This window comes from Podarcis gaigeae, assembly GCF_964106915.1.
Source record: "Podarcis gaigeae genome assembly, chromosome: 16".
NCBI lineage: Eukaryota > Metazoa > Chordata > Lepidosauria > Squamata > Lacertidae > Podarcis > Podarcis gaigeae.
The window spans coordinates 21,569,176-21,592,427 of NC_139693.1; the positions used below are offsets into that span (position 1 = coordinate 21,569,176).

Below are 23,252 nucleotides of genomic sequence, written 5' to 3' on the forward strand. Positions count from 1 at the left end.
CTTTTCATTTTACTGCCGGGGTGGATTCGTCATCAGTAATATAGTAAATATAAAATAATAGTTTTACATACAGAGTCCCGAATAAGTGGCTCGATTTCACACAAACTTTACAGCCCAGATCCTCGCGCGCAACTGTTTCAGACAGGTAACGCCGCCTGCCCCTCGCAGCCCAAGCCCCCTCCCGAAAGGAAACCGCGAGGAAAACTATCCTTGGATGCTTTCCTTGCCCCCCACCTGACACCTTTTTAGAGATTTCTCGAGAGGGGGGCATAAAAGGGCGCCTTTTATTGCTAAAGCTAGATTGTTTCTTTGGGGTGGGGGCCTCCCCAGGACCGATCTACCGATACACACGCGTCCTCCAGCCCCCCGTGGGCCCCGATCCGCGAGCACCCCCTCCTCCCCAAGGCTCCTGAGGAGGCAAAATACTCACAGAGTACCCCGGCAAGCCAGGTGAAAATCTCGCCCCTCAACAATAGGGCTGCCTTCTTTTTTCCCCTCTGTGCCAAGCGCAAGGCTGGAGCCAATTTAGATATGCTATAAATTAAGAGGTTGCCATAGCCACCGGCTCGCCATTGGCCGCCGCCCACCCGACGTGGCGCCCGACGTCACCAAATCTGAATAAGGATGCGCGAATTACTAAAGCCGGGAGACAAAGCTGGGCGATGGGAACAGCATGAAAGTGGAGCAAAGTCCCGGGCAACCACCCACACGCCGGCGGAGAGGACCGCGGAAGGGGAGGAAGCGCCGGGCCTGCTGGGCCTCGTCTCTCTCCGCCGCCGCCGCCACCACCGCTGCCGTCGAGGCTCCCTGCCGGGCCAAGGATGCGTCGCTGCTGACCTGCCCGGACGGCGCCCTGCAGGCGGACCGAGGCGGAGAGAGGAGCTAGCGCGCTGCCCCGACGGCAAGTAGAGAGAGCGAGAGCGCACCGAGAAGCGCGCCGGAGAGGGAGCGCGCGGAGAGGCGAGGTGGGCTGGCAGCGGGGCGCGGCGCGGCGAGATCCCCACCACCCCCATCCGGCCGCGGCTATGATGGTTCACTGTGCCGGCTGCGAGCGGCCGATTTTGGACAGGTTCTTGCTCAACGTCCTGGACCGGGCCTGGCACATCAAGTGCGTCCAGTGTTGCGATTGCAAATGCAACCTGACCGAGAAATGTTTCTCCCGGGAAGGCAAGCTCTACTGTAAGAACGACTTTTTCAGGTGAGGGGCGACGTCTCTCCATCTCCTTCCCCCACCCTTAAGCCTCCCCCTCTCTTTTCTAACCCACCCCCCACCAACACCCCAATAGTCCCTCTTGGATGATGTGGGTTGTAGTCGTAACCCCACTTTCTTAGGGTCTGAGCCACCCCCCCTAAATGGAGTGCGACATCTCTGAGTTTAGAATTGCAGCCCCAGAAGTCTTCCTCCCCCCACCCCGGAAAATTGCACACCATAGTCCCCTTCAGGACTGCGGTTCTACTCTTCTCTCGACTCTCCAAAAAGTGTTGCTAGTTCGGTGTAGCCAATGTGTAAATAGACGCTAAGGGCCCTGACTCTGAACAACGCCCCTCACTCACACCCCACACAAAGGCCTGATCCCTCTATGGCTGTTTCCTTGGGGTTAAGCCAGGCATCGCCAAGCGTGCTCCTTAGGCATGCGTCCTTTACCCAGGAGTAAGTTCCATCGAAATGGAGGCTTGCTGCTGAACAAAGGGGCATAGGATCGGGCCAACCTAAATTCGGTTCCTAGGGAAGATAGTCCCATTGGGGGGGGGGCAATGGGATTTACTACCGAGTAAGAGGAAGAGGCTTGCATCCTTTGATTTAGAAACTCAGACAGAAAGGAGGGGGGGTCCTGCGATTTTTTATTTTGTTATTTTAAAGGTTTTTATATAGCTTGTTATTGGAAAATACTGGTAAATGGGGGGGGGGAGTAGCAAGGTCAAAACCTGCTCTCTCCACCAGCGATGGACTTATCCGAGAGGGCGCGAAATCGGGGTACCCGAATTACCCAGGAAAGACTGAAATATAAAGGAATACTCCATATTCAGTCTGACACAGGCAAGGAGAGCCTGTTTCCTTTAGAGAAAGGGTCGAAAGAAGATTTAGCCTGCCATTATGTGCGCGCTTTCCGTGGGAAGAACACCCACCCATCGAATTCACTAGGGCTTCCTTCCGAGTAAACTCAGGTCTGCTGAGTCCTGAAGTTCTTGCGTATGGACGTCCAAACGCCCCCCCTCCCCACCCCAACAATGCCAAATCGACGCAATCCCCTTCCCCTTGATTTTATATTTTCCTTGAAAATATAACCAGCAGGGCCCTCCTCCACCTCCTGTTAATCTGGGCAACTGAGGTTTAAATATATGCAGTCCGACCCTACTCGGGAGTAAGCCCGATTAATTTCAACCGTCTCCTTCACAATTTACAGCTGTTTGCGCAGAAGTTAAAGTCCTGTTGATTTCAACCGGGCTTACTCCCAGGTAAGTGGGGCTGCAATTATAGCCTATATAAGCAAAGGATGACAGTTTCGGGGGTATTTGGGGAGCGATACCTGTTCACCACCCCCACCTCCTAATATATACACATTTAGGCGAATCCATTTTTGTGGCTATTCATAGAGGCACATTATTTTTTCGTCCAGAGGAAAGGGGTCCAAGTCCCCCCCAAGTATTATTATTATTATTATTATTATTATTATTATTATTATTGAACAATAATATTTTTCAAAGCCCTCTAGATCTTAAAAGCCAGTTGTTTTCAGGTGTTGTCCCCCACCCCGCCAAAAACCTTCGGAGAAGGAGGTAGAAAACTTCGCCTCCTTTGACTGTGGCCCACCCGCATTTCCCACTCCCCCCACCTCCCTTCCTTATTGTCTTCGGGAAAATGAAAATCAACAAATAAACCCTCATTTTGCAAATGCAAATCCATTCCAGCCTTTTGTTTTCGGGCATTAATTGGAGGTAAAGCGCCTATCTGTTTAGAGATGGAAATGGCAGGCACGGGAAGGTGCGGTGCTGTAGGGCGAGAGAGGGGGAGCCGAAGTGACTTCAGCTCTGCGGGCATAGGGCCCCCCAAGGCAAACGCATATGAATGAATGGAGGCTAAGCTGCTTTTGCACATGTAAACGGGCCTGTAATGGCCATTCTGAATTCTTAGACTTTCCAGCCCCTCCCCTCCCCCACCCTCACTTTTTAAAAACTTTAAACCCCTTGAACGGTTTGGTTTAAAAAATAAAAAATAAAAAATTCTTAATAAGGTGCAGATGAGGCGACCGCCATACAAACTAACCGCACCAAAATGATTTATGGGTTGTAATGTTTTCACTAAATCAACGTCACCGTGGGCCATCCCGGGGAGAAAATGGTGCCAAGAAAAGGAGGAGGTGATGACTTAGAGCCTTGTACGCTCTATACCCCAAATTCGAGGTGTATGCGGGGGCAGACACACTGACACATCGATACAGAGACCTCGATTTTGTGTTTTTTTGGACCACATTTCAACAGGCGATTCTTACACGTTACACACACGCACGCCTAGCTACCCACACAACTCGCTGCAATAAGGAAAATTAAAAGCGTTTCCACAGCTCTCGTTTTCCCTAACGCAGCGCGCTTTGCAAGGGGGTGGTTCCTAATGCTTAGATCTAAAGGACCCCAGTTTGGGTCTTTCTACTGTGGCCCCGATTCAGTCCAACGCACCACACACGCCTGGGGGGAGGGGCGCACCCCAGCTGCCAACAAACAATCAAAAAAGGACCTAGTGAGAGTGTTGCTACAGGCCTCAAGTAGATCAAGCACCCGGGACTGGATCCGACGGGGGTTCTCCTGCGCAAAGTCGGCCGCAATGGCCCAATTCCTCTGGACTGGAGGCGGGAAAGATTGCGTTGGTCGGATCCTGTTCCTTCCCCGTCGCCAAAACTTCTCCAGGGCTAGGTAATAAAATGACCCTTCTGTTCCCCTCCCTCCGCTCCGTCCCAAAATTATTTGGCAGCGTCTACTGGGAAGGTCTAGAAGTTCCCAGCGCGCAAAAATACCATGGAGAGCGGCTCCCCGCTAAGACTCCTTTCCTTCCTTAGTGGGTCCTTTTCCTCTCTTTCTCTGACCTCCCCCCTTTTCCTCACCCCACTCTTACGCTATCTCTTTTGTATCCAGGAGGTTTGGGACCAAGTGCGCCGGGTGCGCGCAAGGCATCTCCCCGTCGGACCTGGTGCGCAAAGCCCGGAGCAAAGTCTTTCACCTGAACTGTTTCACTTGCATGGTGTGTAACAAGCAGCTCTCGACGGGCGAGGAGCTTTACATCATCGACGAGAACAAATTCGTCTGCAAGGACGATTACTTGAGCTCGGCCAGCTTGAAAGAAGGCAGTCTCAACTCAGGTGAGCCGACGGAGCCGGCCCTACCCTAGGGCAGGGGGAAGGAGTCGCCTTTGGCAACCGATATGGAGTGTCAGGAAAGAACAGCCTTTTGTTAGCTATTTGATTCGCGATTTCTCTCTGTGTGTGCGAGCGCGGGCGCGCGCCAGGGAGGAAGAGAAGCGCCTTAGTTCAGTGGTAGAGGATCTGCTTTGTGTGCAGAAGTCCGGGGGATCAGTCCCCGGCATCTCCGTATAGGGCTGGGGGAGATGCCATGTCTTAAAGCCTGGAAAGCTGTGGGTCGGTGCAGAGGCAATACATGGACCAATTTGTGTCTGATTCAGTATCAGACAGCTTCATAGGTTCCTTTGCTTTTTGCCTCAGCTGCCAAAGTAACTCGAACGGCCTGCAGTTGGAAAGCGTGCATTTGCTGCTAGATAGGGGCGGTCTCCTATAACAACTGTACTGTTGCTCTTAGTGAGCGGTACTAGGGATTTTGCTGTTCCTGTTATTTATTTTTTGCTGATTGATTGCTGATGTGTGGACACCTAGCCACACTCCTTTGGGAAGTAGGACCCATTGAACTGGGTGGAACTGATTTCCCAGTAAAGGCGCAGAGGCTTACGCTGTAACGCAGGTCCCTGCCCCGAGGTGCTTGCAAACCTACGTTGGACGGAGAACGAGCAAAGGGAGAGGAGATGGATGGGTCAGAAGGGACACATGAGGACGAGCGCAGCCCCCAGCCCAGACCTTCAGAGTGATTCTGAGGGCCTTCGACGTTGCATTTCTATCGCGCCTTTCTTCCGCCTATTGGAAGGTCCTTTTCTATATCCCACCAGGCGCCGCGCAGAAGGATTTCTGCGCGAGGCGGGTCTCTGCCTGGAGGAGCTTACAGTTTAACTTTAGACAAAGGGAAGCGGGGAAAGGAGGGAGACAAAAGAAGGACGAGGAGAGTGAAGGAAGGATTTCGCATGGGGAGGGAAGAGAAGAATGAGCCGCGGCGGTGAAGACCGTGGTTCCAGTTCTTTCTGTTTGGGAAATTAACCCGTCGGTGCAGAAATGGATTGCACAGCATTAGGGGGGGGGTGCTAGCAACAAGGGAGAGTGAAGGAGAGAAGGAAGACCTTGTATTTGTCTACTCTTAAAGCTTTACCCAGAAAAATATCGCTTGGAGGATCTGTCGAATTTGTCCCTTTCCTTCTCCGTCTTTGTTTTGTTTTTGTAAAAGAGGGGATTTGGAAGTCACCCTGTTTAGGAGTGCCTTCCCGCTTCCATCTGTGGGGGTATATGACCCTGGTCCCCTGCAGCAGCCGTCGAGGGGGAGGCATCTGGCGGTTCAATCCCTCCCCCCCCCCCCCAGACACGTTGCATTCGTTTGAATACAATAACTGCTTTTGCTGGATAGGATAGGACCAAAGACCCTCCAATCTCGCGTGTTGTCTCCAGAGCGTCCAAGCAGGCGCCTCTAGGGAGACCTACAAACCAGTGGGGGTGTCCCCAACGCCTCCCAGAGCCTTTTTGCTTCCTTCCAGCGGTATCAATAAGCGCAAAGCAAATTTCAGAACGGCTTCCCTCTCTTTAGACGGGGCGGGCGTCGATTAACAGGGCCAGCAGCGGAAGTTACCGATGAGAGCGGGGCCTCCAAAAGGGGCCTTGCATAGCAAGCCAAACACCTTACAGGAACGTAGGAAGCAGCCTTATATTGTCTACCCTGACTGGCAGCGGCTTTCTAGGGATTCAGGCAGGGGAATAGTGTCAGCTGTATTGGGGGGGGGGGCGGAAATTCAAGCAGCTAGCTCCCTTCTGCATGCAGAGCAAATGTTCTACCAGTGAGCAGGAATAAAATTAGAACTTTTAGAGCGGGGAGACAAGAAAATTCCTATTGAAAGTAGGTTGAAAGCGAGTGTAGTTAAAGTTAAAGTGTTGGGCCTGGGAGATCAGGGTTCGAATCTTCGCTCGGCCATGAAGCTCACTGACTGACCTTGCGTCGGTCTCTGCCTCTCAGAGTAACCTACCTCGCAGGGCTGTTGTGGAGGGAGAACCATGTGTGCCACCTCGAACTCCTTGCCGGAAAGGTGGGATATAAATGCAAATAGCAGCAGCAGCAAATTAGGAGGCAACGTACTGAAGAGGTTGCTGACGGTGTGACGTTTTTGAAAAACAAACCTCATTTTATTTCACAACTCCTGCAACTGGGACATGTTTCCCTTTGCTCGGAAGTCAACTCCCCTTACCTCCAACAGAGCCGCCTTCCCAGAAACGTGCGTCTCCGATTAAGGTGTGTAGAGAGCACATAGTCTGGGATTCTTCCCCGCCGCAATGGTCCTGCAACACCCCTTCCAAAACCAGACCTGTGCATATCCCTCCCTCCTTCCATTTTTCTTCTTCTTCAGGATCGGGACCCGGGTGCTTTGGGTTGGGTTGGATCTAGGGGAGAAAATGGGGGAAAGGGATCAAGAGGACTGGGGGTGGGGCGCCGCTGGCCTCTGCTTTTCAGACGGCTTTATTTGTTTGTTTGATTCATTAATGAATCAATTAATTGATTGCATTTCCCTCCGCCCTTGGGATCCTCGGTGCTCCTCAGGGCAGCCTGTGTCCTCTTCCTCCTCTCTTTTCTTTTCACCTTCTGCGTATTTCTTTCGAGGGAGCCCAACCAGAGATAGACAACTGCTTTTCTCTGAAAGCAGTACTTGGTGGCTCCCTCCTTAGTAAGATTGAATTGTTGGTGTCGTCCTCCTTTCCCAAAACGGCGCGCAAAGTTCTCCTCCCTGCTCTCACAACAGCCCTGCAAGGTAGGATAGGCCGAGAGGCAGTGGTCGCCCTGTGAGCTTCATGGTTTGAGTGGGGATTTGAACCCTGGTCTCCCAGGTCCATGTCTGACCACTACACCACACTTCCACCTTCCTTTCCAGGCCTTTCTTCTCTCCTACCCTAGGTCCAAACAGGATGAAAGCTGATGTTGGTGTTTTTTAAAGTCCTTGCAGGAGGGGAGGGGTCTTTGCATACCTAAGCCTGGTGACTGATGAACGCTGTCCTGCCAAGTGATCACTTTGGGAAAGAGAAAGACTGATACCCCTTTCCTTCTGTAAATCTGACCCGTGCAGCTGCTAGCCCTCTCTTCCCAAAGAGTGACGCCCACTCTCCCCTTTCCTTGTCAGTGTCCTCTTGTACCGACCGAAGTCTGTCTCCAGACATCCAGGACCCGATGCAGGACGACACAAAGGAGACCGACAACTCCACCTCCTCCGACAAAGAGACCACCAACAACGAGAATGAGGAGCAGAACTCGGGGACCAAGCGGAGGGGACCCCGGACCACCATCAAGGCCAAGCAGCTGGAGACCCTCAAAGCAGCTTTTGCTGCCACCCCGAAGCCCACCAGGCATATCCGGGAGCAGCTGGCCCAAGAAACGGGACTCAACATGAGAGTCATCCAGGTAAGAGGACCCGCGCCCGGTTGTTGAGTCCGAGCTCCGATGGGACTATCACCTTACCTGTTCTGCACTAGACCATAGAGGGGTTTGCTCATCTCTGTGCTTTTTGGTGGCCCTTAGGGGATGATAGAGCCACTGCTCTTTGGAATGCAGCGTTCTCTATATCCAGCCACGCACTCGTCTACCGAAAGGGGGTGATCTTTTACATGTTGCAGATTGCATCCTAGCTTGTCACAACTGACATCGGGAAAGGGTCTCCTGTGATGTGATGTCACCTGAGCTGCAGATGACGTCACACACTCACTCACTCACATCACCCAGCAACAACCAGGAAAGTTGGAAGGAGCTACAGAAATCTTCAAGCTTTTTGTCCTCCTTACCAGAAGGTGGTCATCATTTTACCTTCATTCTTCATCCTGAAATGTTTTGGGAAACCTTCGTTTACTTAAGTGTGGAATATTAGAATACTTGTTTTTATGGATAGTGGAAATCCGGATGGGTAGTACTAAAGTATAGGTTTTTTTGTTTTTTGCAGGCTATGTGACACTTCCCTCTCTCCTTTTGTAGAAAGGGCAAATTTTTCATGCTTCATCAAAAGGACATCGTACATCCCATTATTCCTATTGTCCCACCATGCTAGCTGCCTAGGAAAGCCCAACCTGAGGAACACTTTATGAGGAAGTAAACCCTACCAAATTCATGAGATTTACTTCCCAGCAGACCTGGCTGAAAATGAGTTAAGGGAAAATGTAGGCTCAAGTCCCTTTAAAATGAATGTGGATACCAGCCTATTCTGCCAACAAAGGTCCATATAGTTAAAGCCATGGTTTTCCCAGTATTGATGTATGGAAGTGAGAGCTGGACCATAAAGAAGGCTGATCGCCAAAGAATTGATGCATTTGAATTATGGTGCTGGAGGAGACTCTTGAGAGTCCCCTGGACTGCAAGAAGATCAAACCTCTCCATTCTTAAGGAAATCAGCCCTGAGTGCTCACTGGAAGGACAGATCTTGAAGCTGAGGCTCCAATACTTTGGCCACCTCATGAGAAGAGAAGACTCCCTGGAAAAGACCCTGATGTTGAGAAAGATTGAGGGCACGAGAAGAAGGGGACGACAGAGGACGAGATGGTTGGACAGTGTTTTCGAAGCTACCAACATGAGTCTGACCAAACTGCGGGAGGCAGTGGAAGACAGGAGTGCCTGGCATGCTCTGGTCCATGGGATCATGAAGAGTCGGACACGACTAAACAACTAAACAACAACAACAACAAACCAGCCTATTCATGTTTACTTTGAAGTAATAAGTGCTACGAATGCTCAGTCAAGCTTCCTCATAAGGATGCATGCCTAGAATTGTAAAGCCCAGCCCTATCCATGTTTGCAGAGAAGCGTTTCCTAGTAATTTCAATGAGATTTACTTTTGGGTAAATGTGCAGAGAACTGCAGCCTTGGTCCTTAAAGTGCACAGATAGTACTTATGCCCGGCAAAGTTAAATCACTTGTTGTTTAGTCCTTCAGTCGTGTCCGACTCTTTGTGACCCCATGGACCAGAGCACGCCGGGCACTCCTGTCTTCCACTGCCTGCTGCAGTTTGGTCAAACTCATGCTGGTAGCTTCGAGAACACTGTCCAACCATCTCGTCCTCTGTCGTCCCCTTCTCCTTGTGCCCTCCACCTTTCCCAACATCAGGGTCTTTCCCAGGGAGTCTTCTCTTCTCATGAGGTGGCCAAAGTATTGGAGCCTCAGCTCAGTTAAATCACTAGTCCCCTTGATTTCAACAGGAAAATGAATCCTTCAGTTTGGTGCTCTCCCATTGAAATCAACACATAGACAGGTGCTTTATATACCTAGTTGGGCCTTTGGTGCAACTAGCTCAGTATCCTCACTGACTGGGCAGCAGCTCTCCAGGGTTTCAGGAAGGAGACATTCCCAGCCCAGACCTACCAGGACCTTCTGCCTGAGAAGCAGATGGTCCACCATAGAGCTATGGCCCTTCCCCCAGCAATGTACACTGCCCCCATGAGGTTGGAGGTTAGACTGCAATCCTGGGCACAATAATTATGAAGTTACCAGTAAGTCTTGCTGAAATCAGCAGGACTTCCTCTTGAGTAAACATGCATGGTTTTGAGCTGGTGTTAAGACAGACATGATGTTGTTGTAAGTTTACTGTTTATCTGTTCTGTCCAAGTAAGTCATACTCAGAGCAGACCCACTGAAACTATTGATTGATTGATTGATTGATTGATTGGACTTGGATTAGTCATGCCCCTTTATTTCAATGGGTCTATGCTGAGTATGTCTCAGTTTAACACAACCCTGTTCTGCTGGAAATATTTCCAGCATTGCAAGCAATCTAAGGGAGGGATTGATAAGCCATTTTAAACAATGGGAAACATTATATAAATGCAATATTGCAATAATATAGAGGCAAGTGAAAGGATAGCAAATTAATATTACATGTTTTTTTGTTTTGATTTGTATTGTGCACAGAATTTGAAGGAACTCAAAATGGAACAGTGGTACCTGGTAGCATTCCTATGCAGGGCATTTCAGCAATTTTTATCACACTCCTGTATGATGGCCTTATGTTTTAAATTGGGATGGGGTGCAGGCCAAAAGAACAATGAGTAGCTCTGGTGAGATTCAGGGACTCTTGCTTGACTTATAAAGCAGCCTCTCTTACAATGACTTGTTTCGACCCCGAGTTGTAAATTAAACATTAATGGAGCCACAGGGTCGTCAGTTGTATCAAGAGTAGACCCACTGAAAATTAATGGACATGGCTAATTTAAGTCTATCGTTTTCAATGGATCTAGTCTAACTTAGCTGGATACAGCCCTCAAATCCATCAACTTGGCTCCAGTTATCAATACATTATGATGGCAATATGGATTAATGTCATGAATTTTAGAATATCATCACATAAGTGGGTTTAAAAAATTACTGACTAAAAAAAATAGTACAATATGATCTCTACCTACTAATAAGTAAATCCTATTGAGTTCAGTGGGGCTTACTCCCAGATAAGTGGACAGAGGACTGGGAAAAAGTCATAAAATCATATAGGCATTAATAAAAAATATAGTCATCAGAATTTAGCCATAGAAATGTAGAGAGAGAGACCTCCAAGGTGGAAAAGATGGGTTGTAACTGTTGATAGTCCTACTCAAAGTAGACCTATGGAAATGTATGTATTCTGTGTAAGGCTTGCACTGGATCCAATCCTTTGATGTTTACCTCAATTCAGAGGCCAAGGCTGAAAATTAATAATCCAACCACAGCCCCCCCTCCCCGAGGGTTTTTCAAGGATTGTGGATTTGAAACATGGGATCAGTGTTCTTTTGCAACGATGCCATGTAGCACCCATCTGGGTGGTCCGGTAGCATCATGCCACATGGAGTCTACTGAAGCAAACCCTACTATTATTATTAGCAGTAGTTTTATATTTTATTTATATGCTGCCCATCTGGCTGGGTTTCCCCAGCCACTCTGGGGAGCTTACAGATCAGATTCCTCTAGTTCCCCCTGCCTTTTCCTCCTGTCCATGATGAATGAAACAGCCTGTGTAGGACTGAGTACAGTGGTACCTCAGGTTACATACACTTCAGGTTACAGACTCCGCTAACCCAGAAATAGTGCTTCAGGTTAAGAACTTTGCTTCGGGATGAGAACAGAAATCGGGCTCCGGCGGCGCGGCAGCAGCAGGAGGCCCCATTAGTTAAAGTGGTGCTTCAGGTTAAGAACAGTTTCAGGTTAAGTGCAGACCTCCGGAACGAATTAAGTACTTAACCTGAGGTACCACTGTATCTTGCAAGTGTGTGTTCTCTCTCAGAAGCAGTTTAATAGAGAATGACAGTGGAGCTTCCAAGTTCAGAGGCACTATACCTCTTAAGTTCAGCTGCTGAGGCCAAGGAAAAGAGAAGGGTGTTGCCTTCATGTTCTGCTTATCTGATTCTCAAAAGCACCTGCAAGGTCTAAATGGATGCAGGTCTAGATCAAAGATGGGGAAATGGTGGCCTTTTAGGTGGGACTCCAACAACCATCAGCCTCAGCCAGTATGACCCATGACTAAGCATTATGGGAATTGCAGTCCAACCTGACCTGGCAGCCCACAGATTCCCCATCTCCAGTTCGAATGGACCTTTGATCCCATCTAACAGGAATAGTCTTATGGGTAACATAGGACAGAAGGGAATCCCATTCTGGTACTTTAAAGCACCAGGTTTCTGGGGATTCCGGAGCAAAACCAATACAAACACCACCAAGAAGTATTAAAAATGCAGTGGGAAATCTCTAGGATATTCTAGTACAGGTCAACATGCTTTTTTTAAGCCGGGGAAAGTGATGAAACAGGAGCTATTTTGGATTGTTTCCCCACACTGCTAATTGTACCATTTAGTGCACACTACTCCTAGTAGTTGTTACTCCTAGTAGTTAAAACAAAAGAATTCCTTCCAGTAGCACCTTAAAGACCAACTAAGTTAGTTCTTGGTATGAGCTTTCGTGTGCATGCACACTTCTTCAGATAAACAAAAGCTCATACCAAGAACTAACTTAGTTGGTCTTTAAGGTGCTACTGGAAGGAATTCTTTTGTTTTGACTATGGCAGACCAACACGGCTACCTATCTGTAACTCCTAGTAGTTGTTACTCCTAGTAGGTATTACTACAGACATTTCTATGTAGTAGTAGACTGATGCTTAATTAGGGCACAAAACAGCAGCAGCAGTCATAGCAGCAGAGCCATCATGCAACCTTTCACCCCACAAATTAGCGGGCCTACCCACCCTACTACCAGTCTATGGCAATATAACATCATTTATTAGCACAGTAATACATAGGGACTTTTCAGTGTCCTAGAGTCATAGAACTGTAGAGTTACTTGGAAGTGACCCAAGGGTCATCTAGACCAACCCCCTACAATGCAGGAATCTCAACTATTTAGTCTTCATGGGCAGATCCTGAACCCCTCTCCTCCAAACCAGGTTTCCTCTTGATGGACCTACAAAGAAAACCCTTACGTTTTTCTGCAAGCAGGAGGAGGGGGTATCTTTTTGTCATTGAATGCCCTCCCCCACTTTCTCTTCCCCTCCCCGCTTCCCCATCTTCTCTTCCCTTTATGTATATTTTGAGTTTGATTGTGTGGTGTGCGTTTTTTTAATTCTAATTTCCTGCCTCTCCATCCGTCGGCCTTTCTTTTGGGTGTCTGTTCGGGTTCAGTCCGGCCGGAGGGCGTTACCGTGGCCTCTCTCCTTCTGTGCCCCCCGCAGGTTTGGTTCCAGAACCGACGGTCCAAGGAGCGACGGATGAAACAACTGAGCGCGCTGGGTGCCCGGAGACACGCTTTTTTCAGAAGTCCTCGACGCATGCGCCCTCTGGGAGGCCGCTTGGATGAATCCGAAATGCTAGGCTCCACCCCTTATACTTATTACGGAGGTAAGAAGGTCCCCCCACCCCCGATTGGGGGTGGGCGGAATCGTGGTGGGCGCCTTCCCTTCCTTTCATCCATTGACTTTTTTCGGAGTTTTGTCCCCAAAACATATTAGAATCCCAATCAAACAAGGATCACCATTCTAGAGGCATTTACCTGGGCCTCCTTACCTGATGCAGATCCACACTAGTTACATTTAAAGCACATGACGTTTCCCAAAGGACCCTGGGAACTTTTTTTCCCCTCGGGGTACCGGAGACGGTAGGTCTGTGAGTGAGGAACTACAATTCCCATCATTCCTTGAGTAGAAGTGCTGTGCTTTAAAAGGGGGTTGAATGTTGTGAGCACAGCCAGATTTTACTTCGGAGTAAATGTGCATTTAGGGACTAACTTGAAGTCAATACTCTCGCTGCTGAAATTCCGCCCCTTTTGGACATCCCATCAGCTCCTGAAGACGCGCCTCTCTAGACAAGCTAGCCTTGATCTCCTGGCCACAACCTCCTTGTTTAACCGTATTAATTGTTTTTTCAACCATGCTGTTTTAATGAATTTGTCCTCTTGTATATTGCGCTTATGGAAGGTTTGATTAACTGGTTTCATTCATTGTGCGTTTTAACTGGGCGGATATAATTTATATCATTTGGTTTACATTTGTAAACCGCTTAGAAGCCATTTTCTGACAAGGAAGCTGTATATAAATACACATATAAATAATCACTAGAGCCCAGTTTTCCCTTTCTGCGTATACTGTAATGTTTTATTGTTGCTATGGCCATTGGCTAATGCGAATAAAGTTTTATCTATCAGTCACTAGAGCAAATAACTTTGGGGCTACTTTGAGTAAAACCTGGACCAATCTTGGCTTTGGAGCCAGCCTCTTTAGAATCTGAACCTCCTGCTCCCTGAGGGAGAAAGAGTAAAATTTTCTTTCTTTCTTTCTTTCTTTCTTTCTTTCTTTCTTTCTTTCTTTCTTTCGTAGTTTTTCATCTACTTCTTCTCCCTTCCACACAGATTCTTCCTTTTCCACCTCTCCCTGTCTTCCGCTTTTCTTCCCCTTTCCTCCCTTAATCCCGCTCTTTTCCTGCCTTCGCTAAAATCACTGAAAATCCGAGGGTGCTCGGAAACCAGGGTCGCCGGTTGCTTGAATTTGCCCGCCCCCTCCCCCCAAAAAACACACCCTTTCCCCTGCTTTTTGCTGCTCCTCTCCTCTTCGTTCCTCTTCCGCCATAGTTGCCCCCCCCTGTTGGTGACTCCTCCCCTTGGTTCCTCTTCTTACCCTCCCCCTTGTTTCCCCTACCCCCGCCCCCCCCAGCTGGTTCCTCAGTCTAACCCTTTCCGAAGGCTTCCCCGACGTTTTTCAGGCCAGCCTCTCCCTCCGCCCCGTCAGTTTTCCTCGACGGGGAGGAGGCGTGGTCCCTGCCTGGATCTCCTCCTCCTTCCCGCCGCCCCGCCCGAGAAAGGGGGCTTTGTGCGGGAGGGTCCGGCTGTGCCCGACCCCTTTGACGCCCCGCGCTCCCTCGCCCTGCGCTGCGACGAACAAAGCTCCAGCTGCCTCGCCTTTGTACTCTTTTCAGACGGCATTTGTTCCAATTACGGCCGAACCCCAAGCGCGTATGGAAGGCTGCCGCCGCCTCTGGCCAGGGCCCCGGACATTGGTCTTCCAGGCACCGCGTCCCCGTTTCCCCGCACCCCGCCACCTTCCAGCTCCCTGAAGGCGAACCCCGTTAAAAAACAACCCCACCCCAAAAGGAACCAAAGGCCGGGAGGGAAAATATTTATTTACTTCTTTGAGCAAGGTTCGCCTGGAGGGAACCTAGAAACCCCATTTTCCCGAGGATTCCCAGGTCTGTCTGGTTTCCTGCTCCTTATACCCAGTCTTTGGAGGTAGGGGGTGTTATTTGGCATTCTTCCTCCCCCTAGGGGTCGAGATCCCTTGTCCCCCCATAAAATATTTGATAGGGCAGGGCCCTCCAAAGTTGACAGGTACCCGTGGAAGGGCTGTAGCTCCGTGGCAGAGCATCTTTCTGGCATGCAGAAGGCTTCAGGATCAATCCCAAATGGTACCTCCAAATCCCTTGTCTAAAACCGTGGAGAGTCGCTGCCAGCCAGTGCAGGCAAACAAAGCTTGAGTTTAGCTGGTCGGACTCGGCATCAGGCCGTTTTTATGGCTGTGTGCTCCTTCTCCCCTTAAATCGCCAGGGGTAGTTTTCGGGTAGTGACGGGAATGATGCTAAACTGGTTTGGGAAGTAAACTTACTTGAACACAGCAGGACTTATTTTCCAGTAAGCACTTCAGAGGGTTTTCTCGTGTGTTTTACGCGTCTCCTTAGCTCTAGTTGTTCCGTGCGCGCGGGCGCGGGTGTTGTTAGGAAGAGGTATACACGAGTGTTATTAAACAATTAAGTAAATAATTAATTCAATGTACATTCTATGGAACTATCTTCTGGTGTCAGAAATAAAAAAAAGCATGCAAACTAATAAATAAAGCCACAATTTAAGGTCCGAGAGGAACGGGAACAGCCTGTACGTTGGATATTTAGCATGAGAAGTGAAGTCAAATAAGATACATTAAAATACACTGCTACAACGTGGTGCCCTGCGGGGGTTTCGGGCTGCCTGAAGAGAAACTCCTGTTCGCTGGCGAATTCTAGCTGTTCCTAGAAGTTTCTCCCTTTCTTTCTGAGAGTGTATGTGTCAAATTATGTGCAGGAAATGCCCTCTTCTCATGAAAAAAAAAACGTGTCTGTGTGAGTGTGCGTAATATAAATGTATACTTCCGGGAAAAGGGCCTTTTTTTCTGTGGCAGCTCCTAAGCTGTGGAATGCCCTCCTCAGAGAGGTGCGTCTGGCGCCTTCACTACGCAGCTTTTTGCGGGAATGCTGAAGACCGTGGCCTTTGACACTTTAGTGTGTGCTTCCAGATCCCGCCCTCTTCTTGTGAATCAATGTTTTCAACTGTGTCTTTTACTCTGAATTTTAAATAGTTGCAACTGGCCCCGAGACCTGCTGGTGAAGGGCGAGTGATGAATTATTTTTAAAATTATTATTATGAAAAGCAATAACAATAATTAGAGCGGCAAGATAATGCGAGTAACCTCTTCCCCTCTAGAGGATAAGCGTGCGGACTTGGCTCCGGCTGAACACCTTTGTTCTAGGCTTGTGTGGGCCTTCTCCCCCCCCCCTTTTTTTTTTTAAAGGAATGGGTGTATCTTTAATCGAATTAACGTCCTATCCGCCACTGGCGGAGGATGATGGGCGGGGGGGGGGTGAGGAAGGCGCAGACCGGGAGAGAATTGATTAACTCCAGCCGGTTTAAAGCGACTGCTTCTGCCCTTGCTTCCTCCTAGTTTTCCGAAACTAAATTTGCAGCCCAATCCTAAGTGCGTTTACTCTGCGTTGAAGTCCCACCGCATTTTAAGAAGTTTTTTTTTTCCTCCTCCCACCCGGGTTCCTGCTAGTAAAGATTAACTCATTTGAATGTGAAGCCCCAATTTCTGGAGATTTAAGATTTTTGTATTTTTTTAAAAAATAAATAAATGTTACAAGCCCATCTTTCCCTCCTGCGCGTATTTTTTTTTCTTCAGGCTTGGAGCGTATATACGGAAGGGCGTATAGAATCAGGCGCGCATCTGATAGTAGTCCATAAACAAACGAACGTTAAGGCGGCTCCGGGCTTTGATGTGTCTGCTACTTTCTCCACGAACGTTCTATTTGGAACGCCGTGACGTATCGAATAGAATTCGATGCGGGGGGGGGGGGAGGCGGATGTCCTTTGAGGATGCTTTGAGTGTGTCGTCAGGGGTGTTTGTTTCTGAACAAAAAAATCGGGAGAGGTTTGTGGGGCGTTTTAAACTGTTCCATGACAGTTTAGGCAGGCGGTAGTAGATAGTTGGAGGGTGGAAGCGCCTGTCTGATGCGTCAGGCCAAAAAATTTCCAGTTTTTGGCTTCCCACATCCGCGGAACACGCCAGCAAAGCGCTTAGGCAAGAAAAGCAAAACAAAAGGAGCTGGCTTTTCACCGTCCTCTTTCTGCCGTATTTATTTCGCGGTATACTGCCTCTGGGGATGGAGGTTTTGTTTTTGAGCTCCGCAGCTCATAGTCGTGGCATCCGCCATTAAATTGTCCCAATGATTAAGACAAAACTCACCAAAATTATTGCTTAATTTATTATTGAATGCATTTACTTATTTCTTGTTTTTAAACCCCACACTTTATAAAGAACAATCGCCATAGATTCACACTGTCTTGTTTTCGGTGACCCCAAACCGTCCACCCCCCGCCTCCGTGCGTGCGCACACCGATCCCACCCTCACAGGCCCTCATCCTCATGCGGGAAATGGCACAACCGTCTTGCGCGCCATGGCTGCGATCCTACACCCACTCACTGGGGGGGGGGCGCTATTGAATTGAGTGGAACTTTTGAGTTTACCTGTACAGCATCGAGCTATAAGTGGGTTTCTGGCCTAAAGGCCATGTCCGTGCCTAGGTTTCTGTGATAGAAGTTTATCCTTTGTATAAATGTCTCTGTGTATGTTTCTCTCTCTCTTCTCTCTCTCTCTCTCTCTCTCTCTCTGTGTGTGTGTGTGTGAGTGTGTGTGTGTGTGTGTGTGCTCACTGATTTATAATTTGTGCTGTGAGCTGTTTTGGGGGCAGATCAATGTGAAAATGCAGCACCCGAGCAATAAATTTAGTAGCAGTATATTATAACTGTTGTTGTTGTTGTTTTGTTGTTGTTGTTGTAGTAGTAGTACGTTGTTGTTATTACCATGTTATACTAATAATAAAATTATTAGTAGTATACCATTATTATTATTATTATTATTATTATTATTATTATTATTATTATTATTATTATCATTATTACAGCATGCTGTTGTTCTTGCTGTTGTTGATAATGCATGCAAATAAAATATCTGCTGTTATTGTACTACTACCAATAATAATAATAATAATAATAATAATATATTTCTATGCCACATTTCTGCTATTTGCAATAATCGTGGTTGTTAATAATCTTTGCACTTCTCCTGGGGTTATGTCCTGGCCTGTTTCATCTGGCCCACTGTGGATAATTTCAAGTTTGAATCCTGCCTGGCGTTTGACCATAGCTGTCAACTTTTCCCTTTTCTTGCGAGAAATCCTATTCGGAATAAGGGAATTCCCCCTTTTTTTAAAAAAAAAAAAAAGGGAAAAGTTGACAGCTATGCGTTTGACCCTTCTCGGGCCTTCCTGAGTGTCCTTCATTCTTTTACGACTGTCCTGGCTTCTGCAAACGTCTTTGTGAGCCTCCTTCTGTTTATTTGGGGGAGGTCAGGGGGTGTGGAGCAGAGAGGGTTTGCTTCTGAGCAAAACAGCCGCCCAACAATGCGCAGGCCTGCAGCTTTACCTCTCCGAGGTGTTTCTCCGGAAAGGAGTCGAGCTGGATTCAGTGGCGGAGCTGATGCTTGAACTCGGTTGCGCGTAAAGCAAGACTAACATAAACGGCTCTTCCTTCCTTCCGGGAGGTGTCAATGGCCAACTATGCTTGCGGAAGGGCTTTTGTCCCAGGTCCCATCCCCGATGACCTCTCCGGGTTAGTGATGGGAAATATTCCCTGCCTGGAACCCCGGAGAGGAGCCTCTGCCAGCCATTGCGGGCAGCACCGAACTACATGACGCGCAATGGTCTCAACTCCCCAAACTGGCAAGACAAGGCAGTTCTGTGGGCGCGGCTGCCCACCTGCCCTGGTCGTCCAGGAGAGAAATGGCAAGAAGCCAGCGGTGTCTTCTTCTGTTTCCTAGCCCAGGGCTGGCAAATCCCGTTGCCATCGATATGTTGATGTATTGCTTTTTTTGTTTGCTTGCTTATCCCTTCCTCCACGGAGATTGCTTTGTCTCCCCACCCCTCAAGTTTATCCTCACAACAACCCTGTGAGGTAGGGTAGGTTGAGAAATAGTGATTTGCCACAGGTCGCTCACTTAGGGATTCATGGCCGAGCGGGGAATTGAACCCGGACCTCCCCAACCTCGGTCCAGAGCTCTAACCATTGCACCACACCACCTCTCCATCCATGGGATTTTTTAATGGTTAACTGAGGGGAGGAAAGCTCATACTAATAACAAACTTTTGTTGTTGTTTAGTCGTTTAGTCGTTTCCCATTCTTCGTGATCCCATGGACCAGAGCACACCAGGCACTCCTGTCTTCCACTGCCTCCCGCAGTTTGGTCAGACTCATGCTGGTAGCTTCGAGAACACTGTCCAACCATCTTTCCCAACATCAGGGGCTTTTCCAGGGAGTCTTCTCTTCTCATGAGGTGGCCAAAGTATTGGGGCCTCAGCTTCAGGATCTGTCCTTCCAGTGAGCACTCAGGGCTGATTTCCTTAAGAATGGAGAGGTTTGATCTTCTTGCAGTCCAGGGGACTCTCAAGAGTCTCCTCCAGCACCATAACTCAAAAGCATCAATTCTTCGGCGATCAGCCTTCTTTATGGTCCAGCTCTCACTTCCATACATCACTACAGTGGTACCTCAGGTTAAGTATTTAATTCGTTCCTGAGGTCCGTACTTAACCTGAAACTGTTCTTAACTTGAAGCACCACTTTAGCTAATAGGGCCTCCTGCTGCCGCCGCGCCGCCATCGCGCAATTTCTGTTCTCATCCTGAAGCAAAGTTCTTAACCTGAAGCACTATTTCTAGGTTAGCGGAGTCTGTAACCTGAAGCGTATGTAACCTGAAGCGTATGTAACCTGAGGTACCACTGTAATAACAAACTTAGTTGGTCTCTAAGGTGCTACTGGGAGGAATTTTTTGGTTTTGAGGGGAGGAGGGGTTTTCTCCTTGTAGGATCTCGTCAACCCGGTTTTAGATCCCGTCTCACCTGCTCTCGCTCTCTCCTCTCTCCCCTCCCCCCGCCGCTCAGATTACCAAGGCGACTACTACGGCCCTGGGGGCAACTACGACTTCTTCCCGCACGGCCCCCCCTCGCAGGCGCAGTCCCCCGCCGATTCCAGCTACATCCCAACCTCGGGGGCCGGATCCACGCCGCTCGGACCCCTGGAACCTCCTCTTCCCGGGCACCACGCTTCCGAGAACCAAAGGTATACGGATATGATCTCTCACCCCGACACGCCCAGCCCGGAGCCCGGGCTGCCAGGCTCGTTGCACCCCATCCCGGGCGAGGTCTTCAGCGGGGGTCCCAGCCCCCCTTTCTCCATGTCCAGCTACAGCGGGCCCCTCTCGCACCCTAACCAGGAGCTGAACGAGACGGCCGTGTGGTAGAGCCACCCCCTGGCGGAGGGCGCGCGCCTGACCTCACCGGACCGAAAGAAGAGTAGCCCCCTTTTTTTGTCCAGCTCCGCCCGCTCCGTCGGGGCGAAAACTCCGTTTACCAAAAGCGCCACCACCGTGATGCCAAATCGCGCCTCGCCAGACCTCCTCTTCCCCCCATGCCCCTCGGGGGCCGCTCAAGGACCGCGCGCGGCCCGCTGTCTGGCCCCGGGTGGGCTCACAGTGGGGACGTTGGACATGGCTGGCGGTCCCCCCCAACCAACAAACCAACCCACCCACCCACCCCGGTTGCAGCGCCCAGAAGTGGTTCGCCGTCTTTGTTCGAGGAACCTCTGGCAGCGAATCTCTGGAACTCGCCCATTCGTTGGACCAAAGCTGGACTCGCCTGTTTCACAGACTGGAGGATGTGAGAAAGAGGTTGGGGAGCAAAACGACCATCACCTGTCCCCGCCCCGTCCAGGATTGCGTCTTGGGTTGTTGTTGTTTTTTTTTGGGTTGTTTTGGGTTTCTGTTTTTCCTAAATCCGAAAAAAAGAGAGAGAGAACCAGTTTATTTTAATTAAAAGGTTTATTTTGTGCGTGTTCGATGGTGGCAGGAGAAGGGACTTTGGGAAAAGATCTCCGGAAAGGAGGAATGTTTCATTGGTGACACGTCGCCCCCTCGTGGTAAGTGCTGGAACGACTTGCAGGACTTATTTAAATATGTTGAGAGGGATTTGGGGAGGGTGTTTTTTTGTTTTCTTAATTATTATTATTATTAATATTATTATATTATAATTATAATTATTTTGGCGGAAATATAACCACAACTACCAATAAAAGTTTTTTAAAAACCCAATTTTGGAATGCCACTAGCAAACGCCAATCCAGTCTAAACCTTTATCGGAGGCAACACACCTGTTTAAGAATGTATTATAGTTTTTTGCTCCTAGTTTCTTTATTTTGTATAAAGAAGAAACAAATAAAGTATGTTTTTGTGTTTATTGGTTATTTATTGTACCTTAGTCATCTGAAGTGTCAATTTGCAAATGAGGTAACAGCATAAGTAGGAGTACTGGAAAGATTCTCATTCTACTGCTGATTATTTTATCATTTAATGCGGTTAAGAACAACAGCAATAATTACAATTATTATTAATTGGAATAATTCTCATTATTATTATTCAGTGCAAAAATGATTACTGTTAATTGCAATTAATTGGTGCTGCATTTCTCAGAGTAATCATGATCTGCCTCAAAGAGTGGGAGAGAAATGCCACTGTTTTTAACACATACACAGCAACTTGGGAGTAAACCCCAGAGATCTAAAACTTAAAGGGACTTACTTCTGAAGAAATGTTCAGATTACAAAGTACCGTATTTTTCTGCCTATAAGATGCCCTCATGTTTAAGATGCCCCCTGTTTTTGGGGACTCAAATTTAAGAAAATGGGGGGGGGGAGATGTATCTGTGTATAAAACACCCACTAATTTTTGACATTATTTTTAAGGGGGGAAAACTAATCTTATTCACGGAAAAATATGCTTGCTCTATCTAAAACACGTTTTTTGTTTCTTTGAGCCAATTTAGCACATGGCGGCAGCTTTCAAATATTTAAAAACATCCCAGACAACATAGGCCAAAGGTGGTATCTCATTCAGGAATGGAGAATCTGCGACTGGACTCCAACTCCCATCAGGCCCAGCCAGTGTAGGTTATGCTTGCGGGTGATGGGAGCTGTAGCTCAGCTACATTCGGAGGACCATGGCTTCCTCATCTCTTCTAGAAGAAATCCCAGAAGGTGTAGATTTTCTCTTTGCTGAATGACAAGATGACCTTGCCGAGATATCTTCCTTGACCTCTCTTGCATCCAGTCATCCTAGGTTTTAAAAAAGCAAAACAAAACAGGAACAGGGGCATAGATGGCTGGTCCAAAAATTAGAAGTGGCCTCATTGCACAGGTTGTAGCTAAAAGCGGGCCTTGCGTCTGCAAAGGTTGGTGGTGGCTGCCTGACATGTGGGAGCTACAATAAAATATTGCAGCATGGAGTACTCCTGTCTAAGGTCCCAGTTAAGTCAGCCATGACTTCCTGCAGGATAATCCATTATCTTCCTCCCTGGTTTTCTGCCCCCCCCCCCAAAAAAAAAACCACACACACCATTATTCCCTAAGTAGCAAGCATGTTCTGCTCCTATTGAGCTGATTTGAGAATTTATTTTCCCCAGTTGTGGGGGGAGAGGAGAGAAAGAGATTTCTGCAAAATTTGAAATCCCATACCCTCTTGATAACCTGCAACCTGTGTGTGGGTTTTAGCTCCATAATGTGCATTTACATACCGTCCAACATTTCTCCCATGAAAACAAGGATGTCTGTTTTAGCTACACAAGCAGTGGTGCTCACAGCGCTGAAGAACAGTGATGAAAGGAATGGTGATAGATAAGATGCCAGGAAATGTGTTGTGCTGTCTTGAAGATCCTGGTCCGATTTACTGTGGCAGATGCTTTCATGGACCAGAGTCCATCTCATCAGATTCTTGGCGTGTCCTCAGTCGGCTCAGATACACACACACTGCCCCCTTTCGTGTGTGTGCGTGTGTGTGTGTGTAAACTGGCAGGCCATTAAGGCCTCAGACCCAAGAGGTATACAGTCTGCAATGTTTCTATGCAAAAACACACAGGTATCCCAGATAAGTGCAATGAAAATAAATGACCTTCCTACTTTGGGTGTGTTAATTTAACCTTTGGAATGTGTGAGCGAAAGCCCTGCTCCAGAATGAGTCCTAAACAGACAGCTTCAACCTTGCCAACAAAATCTGGTT

The 23,252-nt window shown here is 48.4% G+C and overlaps 1 protein-coding gene and 1 long non-coding RNA gene across 3 annotated transcripts; one reads left to right on the top strand and one right to left on the bottom strand.

The window, feature by feature from the left end:
- The first annotated feature begins 665 nt into the window (after positions 1-665).
- On the top strand, positions 666-21,374 carry LHX5 (LIM homeobox 5). 2 transcript variants are annotated; one of them, XM_083717473.1, is made up of 5 exons: positions 666-1,198; positions 4,129-4,352; positions 7,520-7,764; positions 13,031-13,196; positions 20,089-21,374. In XM_083717473.1, the coding sequence occupies exons 1-5, from the start codon at positions 1,026-1,028 to the stop codon at positions 20,445-20,447; spliced, it is 1,167 nt and encodes a 388-aa protein (XP_083573599.1). In that variant the 5' UTR covers positions 666-1,025; the 3' UTR covers positions 20,448-21,374. The 2 variants fall into 2 exon arrangements, with proteins under 2 accessions (XP_083573599.1, XP_083573598.1); XM_083717472.1 differs by having other exon boundaries at positions 670-1,198; positions 7,487-7,764.
- Positions 6,809-7,929, bottom strand: LOC310834363. Its single transcript, XR_014559227.1, has 2 exons — positions 7,822-7,929; positions 6,809-7,259 (listed from the first exon to the last, which is right to left on the bottom strand). It is a non-coding gene; the product is annotated as an uncharacterized lncRNA (long non-coding RNA).
- Positions 21,375-23,252: the final 1,878 nt, after the last annotated feature.

Excerpts from the sequence above, each read along its gene's own strand:
- LHX5 (XM_083717472.1), top strand. The coding sequence starts at position 1,026 with ATGATGGTTCACTGTGCCGGCTGCGAGCGGCCGATTTTGGACAGGTTC. Across the intron at positions 7,765-13,030 it reads TCAACATGAGAGTCATCCAG|GTTTGGTTCCAGAACCGACG; the intron begins GTAAGAGGACCC and ends TGCCCCCCGCAG. Across the intron at positions 13,197-20,088 it reads CCCTTATACTTATTACGGAG|ATTACCAAGGCGACTACTAC; the intron begins GTAAGAAGGTCC and ends CCCGCCGCTCAG.